The sequence below is a fragment of the Lynx rufus genome, unplaced genomic scaffold (genome assembly GCF_022079265.1).
Source record: "Lynx rufus isolate CCGP_SWC_20201006 ecotype Redwood Valley unplaced genomic scaffold, mLynRuf1.p SCAF_38, whole genome shotgun sequence".
NCBI classification, from domain to species: Eukaryota; Metazoa; Chordata; class Mammalia; order Carnivora; family Felidae; genus Lynx; species Lynx rufus.
The window spans coordinates 3,224,982-3,233,765 of NW_025814854.1; the positions used below are offsets into that span (position 1 = coordinate 3,224,982).

Genomic DNA, 8,784 nt, shown 5'->3' on the forward strand with positions numbered 1-8,784 from the left:
CCACCCCCACGCACAGCAGCGGGCGATTTCCAGGGTGCGCTGGAGCGTCCCAGCAGCGCCTGATCTCCTTCGCCCACCCTTTCCTGGCATCCAGACTCCCCGCACCCATCCCCCCCGCCCACCCCCACCCCCAGCACCCAGGCTCACCCCTTCCCTGGGCTCCCTTCTCCCCTCTCCTCCCCACCTGGACTCTCTCCCTTCCTCTGTCCTCCTCCCTCCCCTGTCCCGCAGACTGGCCCCCCTCCCCTTCTGCACCCAGGCTCTCCCTCCTACCCCACCAGCACCCGGGCTCCCTTCTTCCCCCTCTCCCTGCACCCCAAGCCAACTTCCTCAGGCTTCCAGGCCGCTGGTAGGCCGGTGGTGGGCGTGGAGCCTGGTCGCGGGAGAAGCGCAGCCTTAGGGGCCCGAGAGGTGGGAGGTACTGGGGAGTGGGCCCCGAGAGGAGTCCGGGGTAGAAAGACCTGGGGTGGGGGTGGGGGGCCGTGTTCCCAGAGCGGCCGGGAGAGTGGGAGGCAGGCGGAGAGGCGCGAGGGAGGAGGGGGGTCACTTCTCCTCGGGGAGGCGGCAGAGGGGAGTCCTAGGGGCTGCGGGGGTTGAGGGTGGAGAGGGGGGCGGGGGAAGGCGGCGCCTGGGCCGGGCGCACGGGGCGGCGGGTGGGGTGGGGGGAGTGGAGCGTCCAGGGAGGGGCGCCGCGGGCTGGGGAGGGGGCGCGCGCGCCCTGCGGTCCTCCGCGCCGCATCGGTTCCCGGCGCGGGGCCGCGGCGGCGGCGGCGGCGGCGGCGGCGGGAGGCGGAGGATGCGGACTCCGGCGCCGGCGGCGCGGGCCCGGGAGGACGCGGGAGGATGAGGAGGAGGCCGGCGGTCCGGCCGCGCGGCGCCGGGAGGAGGCGCAGGCGGCGGGGGCGGCGGCGGGCGGCGGCGGCGGCGGCGGGCGCGCGGGGTGCGGGCCGGCTCGGGCGCGGAGGATGAAGTGGAGCGTCCGCGGGGCCTGCGCCGCGCTCTCCTCCTGCCTCCTGCTCGCCTGCGCGCTCAGCGCCGCCGCCGTCGGCCTCAAGTGCTTCTCGCTGGGCTCGGAGCTGCGCGGGGAGCCGTTCCGGCTGGGGGCGGCCGCCGGCGCCTTCTACTCGGGGCTGCTGCTGGCCGCCGGCCTTTCGCTTCTCGGCGCCGCCCTGCTCTGCTGCGGGCCCCGGGACGCGCCGCTCGCGGGGTCGGGCCCGGGCCCGGGGCTCGGGGTCCCCGCGGCCGCGGCGGGGGCTCCCGAGGCCGCGCCGGGAGAGCCGGGGGCCGCGGCCGGGCCCTCGGGGCCGGGGAGCAGCCAGAACCTGCTGCTGCTCGGCGTCCTCGTCTTCATGCTCGGGGTCCTCAGCGCCTTCGCGGGCGCCGTGATCGACGGCGACACCGTGTCCCTCGTGGAGCGCAAGTACTCCCACTACTGCCTGCCCCCGCGCGCGCCGGCCCCCGGCCCCGCCGCCGCCGCCGCCGCCGCCGCCGCAGCCGCCGCCCCCGGCCCGGCCCCCGGCGCGCCGCGCGCCCGCAGCACCCTGGACAGCGCCACGTCGGCCAAGTGCCGCCAGCTCAAGGACTACCAGCGCGGCCTGGTGCTCTCCACCGTCTTCAACTCGCTCGAGTGCCTGCTGGGCCTGCTCAGCCTCCTGCTCGTCAAGAACTACCGCGCGTCGCAGGCGCGGCGCGGCCGGCGCGGCCGGCGGAGGGCGGCCCGGGCCCTGGCGCGGCCCCGCGGCGGCCCCGGGCTCCGCGCGCAGCCGCCAGCCTCCCGGGCGCGGCGGGGCCGGCGGGGCCGGCGCGGTCGGCGGCTGCAGCCGCGGCCGAGCGACGCTTCCATCCTGTCCCCGGAGGACTCGGACGTGGCCGCCCCGGGGGACTGCGCTGGCTTCGGGGCGCACCACGCAGTCTCCTACATCAACGTGGGCGTCTTCCACGCGCTCGACGAGGCGGGTGTGGAGGTGTGCTGCGGGGGGCACCCGTCGGTGGAGCTGCCGGGGTACGCGCCCTCGGACCCCGACCTCAACGCCTCCTACCCCTACTGCTGCCGGCAGCCCTGCGAGGCCGCGCGCCCCTGGGAGCCGAGCCGGGCCTGCTGAGCCCCGGGGCCCTCCCCGGAAGGACGGACGGACGGACGGACGGCGCGCCAGCCGGCGCGGGCCTCCCCGGCCGACCACCGCCCGCCGCCCGCGAGCGAGGACCAGGCCTGCCGTGGACATGCCGCGGAGATGCACCTTCAGGGGTGGACTGGCCTCGCGTCGCTGAGGGCCCCTCGCCGAGAGACTGGGCCTCCAGTATTACCATTTCTGTGTCTGGGAGGTTTCTCTTCTTTTCTGTGTCTGTTCGTATCCGGATTCCGTTTTAAAGTTTACAATAAATGTTTCGGGGCTGCCTCGCCCCCATCGCACTTCTCTTTGGCAAAGTCCGGTCCAGGGTGAGAGCTCAGAAAGAGAGGGTGATTTCGCGGGAGGAAGAACCCTCGCCGAGAGGACAGAAGGAGCAGAATGGCAGAAGTGAAAACGCACCCAACAAGCGACACTTTGTACACGGATGTGCCTGCTTTTGTTGATACTTTCTTACTGTAAAGCTCTCCATAAACAGTGAAAATGTTTGGTAAATTTATTGCAATTTAAAATTGGTTAGTTCCTTTATTAAATTAATTGCTATGTTATTGGAGATATTCATCAAATTGGAGTTAGAGGGTGTCGACACACAACCCGCTTTGGGGCCAGTGGTTGGACCTGGTCAGACAAACGCGGAGTTGGAGTTTTCTGCTGGGCGGTTGCCTCCATCCAACCTCTTCCTGCAGTTCACTTCCCTGTGTGTGTACCAGGTCCCAAACGTTTCTTTTTTTGGAAATTGGCGGTGGGGTTTCTACTGCAAAGCTGAGCTTATTTTTGGTTAGTATATATGAACAATCCAATCCTATTTTGGAAAATCACAGTCATAGTTTTTTTCTGGCAAAGATTATTTTCCTGTTGATTAATTCAGTGATCTGGTAATTTTTGCATATTATAGCATTTCATTTAAAATACACCCCTTAAATAGCCTTAACTGATGTGAAGGTCATACTTTTAAATCCTTAGGATGCTTACCCGCACAATATGAAATGTATTCTCGGTGACGGCAAAATACGTTTCCATCCAGTCTGGTGGCCTGGCTGGGAGCCAAGCAGGCTCAGAGTCTCGGGCAAAAGGTAGCACAACCCCACGTGCTGGGATTGTGGCGCCAGGGAGGTGTGCCGATGATTCTTAAGGTGCTTGGAGCAGAATAGTGTAGCGGAAGAGCGGAATGGCCCCACCCTGACCTGAATAGCGTGTGCCTCGAGCCAAAGGAGGTAGGGACACACCCAGTGCTCTGCCAGGGGTGAGCACCACACTTTAGGTGATAATAAACAAATAATGTGTAATGTCTTTGCAGCGTAAAGGGGTTCACTTCTGATTGTGGGAAAGTAGCCGGATTTAGGGATGGAGGTGGAGTTTCCAGGTGCCAGCTCTGGGATAAGACCTCTCCTCAGCTCCACGTTCCTTGCCCAAAGCCACAGTCTCCTGTACTTAGACAATCAAGGCCCCCACCCCAGCTTGGACCTGGCGGGGCTGCCCAGCTGCAGTGGAGGCTGCTGGAGAGAGGAGGCCCGGCTTCCATGCAGAGGCGTGGAGGGGACCTGTCGCCGGTCAGCACCTGATCCTTGCTGTGGAACATGGCGATCTCCTTGTTATGCTGACGCTGCCTGAGGAAAGAGGACGATTCACAGCCAAGTTAGTAGGTTCTGAACCACAGGCCTCTTCAGATACTGGTCCATATTCAGCCTCGGGATTCAGCCAGGCTGAGGGCATGGCTCAACTAGTCCCACCGCTGGTCCTCGCAGCCCGGCCCAGCACCTGCCCTGGTACCACCGGCCCGATGGTCATCGACCTAAGCAGGAAATGTGATAAGTGGCAGCAAAAGTGGCTTTTAAGATACTTTTCCCCACCTACCTAAGTCAAATCAAGAAGGAATTGCCAGGTGTTTCCTGCTTCCTGAGCAGGGCTGCTCTCCACTCCCGGAGCAGAGACCTCATAGGCAGCTGCAGGGCTGACCACCCAGAGCTCACCCAGTGGAGGTGGCTAGGCCACTGTGTGCTGGATAGACGGGCACACGGTGGGTTCCTGCAGAAGGCCGCCAGGCAAGGACCACCCCAGCAGAGCAAACACGTGGGCAGCATGGACACAAGACGTCAGACCTCCCAGTACCTTTCTTGTTTTCTGAAGTGTTTCATCTTCCATGGTTTGTACAGCTTAAAATGTCATATGCCTTATGAATCTTTCAAATTTGCAATCCAAATCAGTGACCTCTCTCAACTTTCAGACATTTCTTGAGATGGAACAGAAGGCAGAAGGGGGTGAGGTGGGTGGGGCCGGCACAGGAGCCCGACAGGAGCATCATGCCATCTGGGTGGTCATCTGGCCAGGGCAGCAGGGAGCATCTGGGGTGTGCAGGCAGCTGCTTTTCCCCTGGCAAACTTCTACATGCCCAACGGACTAGATGAGATTTTTAAAGATGCAAGTGTGTCTAACTCCACGGATATTGTCAACTCCACTTTATTGAGGCTGATATAATGATGTGGGATACCAGGGTTTTATTTTTTAGAGTTTATGAGAGGAAATAAAATCAAGTCTCCCCAAACTCACATTGTTCCAAAGATCAGTACTCAGGGAAATGAGTGGAGAATTAGGAAGCTACTGAACCTCCTTCCAGTTAGGAGTGACTTCCTCGGGACCACTCCTGCCCCTGCGGGGCTCCGCCTCACGGCCCTCACTTCTTATTCACGTCCATTCTACTTCCCGTAAGTTTTAGTTGTTTAAAATGGATTCTTTGTGCTCTAGAAAATAGTGCCAGTTCCTGGAACTTTCCTAAAATGGGTCTTACTCTGCCTCTCAGAATAATAAGTAACGAACGCCTGGCCTGGTGGAGGCCAGATCAAGAGTTTATGATTATGACAAAGTACCGGAATTAAACTAAACACATTTTAGCATTGTTACATGACTTAATGCTGAGTTTGTAAGTTATTATTTTAAACATAAAGATTGTTTACTTTTAAGGGAATAATTTAACTAAGATAACACAGGGGGTAGCCACCAAACAAGGCATGTTTTCTTAGATTGCTAAACAGGCCCTCCCAGGGTTTCAGGCATCTGGGTTTACAGGACTTTCTTTGGTCAGAGGGGGTGTTCTGCCCTTGGCAACACAAATCTGAACCATGCAACTGAAGTTTTGACTGAAAGTCAATTAATCATTTAATTTTAAAAACCAGTCAGATAGTGTTTGTGATGAAGATCAAACTGCTGGTGATAAAGATTTTACTCCTGGCTGGTGTCAGGACACAGTTCAGGCAGAAGCCTTGAACATGCACACACACACACACACACACACACACGTGCGGGTGCGTGAATGCACACAAAAGTACAGGCACACATGAGTGAACATACGTGCACACAAGGACAAATGCACATGCATGCATGTGTAGGAATAAGTGCCCACACGTTCCACGTGTATATGTCTGCACATGCACACACACACTGTGTGGGGCATACACACACGCACGCAAGCACACACACATACAGTGCCTCATGAGAAGTGTCTGAGGGCCAGGCCAGCAGCCCTGCCTGGGGTGTCCGGGTAGAATCTGTCTGAGTTGGAGAGGCCCGACTGTAGACTGGCGCGTCCCCTTGCAGCGTGGAGGGTAGGCACGCGGTGCAGAGATTCACGCAGGCCTGCACACTCTGTCACGTGCCGGGGAAGATAGCGGGGTGACCCCTTACCTGGATGCCTGCACAGCACAGCAAGCCACATCAGAGGTGCTCTGGCATCCGTGCGAGTGCTGTGGGGCAGGCTGACCTCCTAGGTGCCTGGATGGGTCCCTGTTTTGCAGACACTGCCACGGCTTGGTTGGTGCTGACCTCTTTGGGTCACCTTGAGGTCTACTCCCCCGCTGAGCAAGGGCTGCTACATGCCACGCTGTCCCATGGGGCCCTCAAGGTTATTATTACCCTCAAATCACTGCTTTCTCATCAAGAAAGAACATTAATAAATGATAGAGACCATAAGAAAAATGAATTCTGGCATAAAGATATGTGCGAACTTTATATATCTGTGTACCTGTTTTTTATATGAGACAGAGGCCACAGCCTAATGTCAACTGGTTTGCTTTCCAGATGATCCAATATCTGCTTAATTTGCCACTCTTTAACACAGTAACAAAACACCAACAAAATGGGAAAAAATTAACCTAGGAAAATAGTATTCATATATTGTCATGTCCCCAATCTGGGTTCTCCAAGGACTTCTTGGGGTGGCAGGAGAAAGCCTGGTGGTTCCTACCACAGAGCCGTGTTTCTAATAGTTTTCTTAAAATCTCCATGTTTTGAGGGGAATCGATTTACACATGAGAATTTCACCTAGAGAAGCCCTGATCTCTGATTTGCCTTTTCATCTGCCATCTATCCTCAACAGAATGCCAATAATATGTCTTGCCGCTTTAGGGTCAATAAAATCTGTGTGAAAGCACAACACACTCCTTTAAACGTGCCAACAATCCTTTATGCCTTGTCTCTGCATGGCTCTTGTCCTGGCCCTGAAGACTGTGCCTGAGTGTGGCCAGGTCTACCAGGAATGTGCAGAACAGGTAAGTGGGTGGACAGAGGCTGCCCCGGCTGCTGGAGGGGTGCCCCACCTCACCTGCCCCTCTCCCCAACACTCAGGCCCCAGCTTTGACCTTGTGCACCTGCTGTGGTCCTTACCCTATTCCTAAACCACCAGCCTGATTTCTTTCTTCGCCTCTACTCCTGATGCAACATTTCCCTAAAACACGGGACAGACTGTGCTGTCCTACTAAGAAACTGGCCTTCAAGAACTGCCCTGTTCCTGAAGGGAAGCAAAATCTCGTGGACCCAGCCCAGCCTGACCCCGCAGCCTTCTCTGTGAGCCATCAGGGCCTGGGGACAGTCTGACGAGGTGCTCCTATCTGGCAGGGCCCTTTGAATGAATAGTGTGGCAAACATCAGATCCTGGGTGTGCAGTGGAACAGCAGAACCAGCTGTGGTGCTGACTGGCTGAGGAAGGAGGGTGTGTCTCTGGAGCCAAGTGTGGGGCTGGTAGTGGGGGCCTGGACCACCTCAGGTACCTGGGGCTCAAATTCGTTTCCTGTGGCTTTCGTCACAAAGTACCACAAATTGGGTGGCTTCAAACAGCAAATATTTATTCTCTCATAGTCTGAGATCAAGGTGTTGGAAGGGTTGCTTCCTCCTGGATGCTCTGAGGACTAATCGATTCCAGATCTTTCTCCCGGCCTCTGGCGGATGCTGGTGTTCCTTGGTGCTCCTGGGCTTAGAGACTCATCATTCCAATCTCTGCTTCTGCCTTCCTGCAGCCCTCTCCTCTGTCTCTGGGTGCCCTTCTGTGTGTCTTACAAAGACATTCTCATTGGCTTTAGGGCCCACTCTAATCCAGCGTGACCTGCAAATAAGGCCACGCTCTGTGTGGACCAGCATTTTGGGGGACAAACCTTGAACTCAGTGCAGAGCTCATTTCAGGTTTGTGGTTTGCTCATTCTTTTCTGCAGGAAGCCTTCAAGCCTTTCTGTGCGGGTCTAGCTGCTCAGGACCTCAGAGGACAGGCACTCCCTCCCTGGGACGTGCTGCTGGGGAATAAAGCCGTTGGAGCCCTCATCAGACCATGGGTATTTACGGAGCTGAATAGATCTTCCAGATGAATATTCTAAAAAAAGCCGAAACATTAAAATTAATTGCCCAAGGGGAAATGCTTTCTGAAAATAAGTTATATTTGGTTTATTTGCAAATATTTTGAGGTAACAGCCACAGTAACTGAATTATTTTGCAAATCCAGACTGGCACATGTCATTCTCTTCTCCGTGTAGGGTTGGGGCAGGAGTGGCTTCAGTGCCTGGGAGGTGGGGAGGGGCTGCCAGTCCTTCTGGGAAACAAAGGCCTCAGGATCCCAGGCTATTCTGAAGGTGACCTTCTCCCTCTGGCAGGAATCCCTGTAGGCCCCTCTACCCCAGGGCCTTTGCAGGACATTGGGTCAGCCTCCATCTTGCTCATCTTAGGAGCTTTCTTTCTGCCTGCTCTCTCCCCTCCCAGCCTCTGTAAGAGTGCCCGTCCCCTGTCCCCCAACCCTGTGTCCTCTGGTCCTGGCTCAGCTGGGACATCACCTTTGCTGAGACCTCCCTTGATTCCCCTGCAGGACAGCGTCTGCTCTCTATTCCCCCTTCTTGTCCCCGGGGGCGTGCCCCTGAGGGTCCCTGTTGCCTATTTGGTGTAACTCAGGTTATTTTTCCCTAAGTGCGTGACTTTGGTTCTCCACCGTGGAGCCACTCCCAGCATGAGCTCTGCCCGCCACTTGCCGCCTCCCTCTCCTCTTCCGACCCCGTCCAGCCTGAGGCTGGGGGAAAGACGGCCCCGCCAGCTGCCGGAGGTCTTGTCCTCACTTGCCCAACCAACAAGCATTTATAAAGACTGCAGGCCAGCCCCCGGGATTCCAAGGGTCCGTCCATGCACACTATACAGTATTGTTTTTGGATATTTTCAAACTTCACCTGGGCACACACCATCATCTTTTCAAACTTCACCTGGGCACCACCTGATCAATGGCTAATTTGTATGGAGTGCTTGGCATGGGCCAGGCACTTTGCTTTCACTGCCTCCTTTAATCTTGAAAACGATGGTTTTACAGGTGGGAAAGCTGAGACTTGGGGAACTGGGTTCTGTGCCCAGGTTAGAGCCG

The 8,784-nt window shown here is 57.4% G+C and overlaps 1 protein-coding gene across 1 annotated transcript; it reads left to right on the forward strand.

Moving 5' to 3' along the window:
• The first annotated feature begins 965 nt into the window (after positions 1-965).
• On the forward strand, positions 966-2,102 carry TMEM271 (transmembrane protein 271). Its single transcript, XM_047094199.1, has one exon. The coding sequence runs from the start codon at positions 966-968 to the stop codon at positions 2,100-2,102; it is 1,137 nt and encodes a 378-aa protein (XP_046950155.1).
• The last annotated feature ends 6,682 nt before the right edge of the window (positions 2,103-8,784 follow it).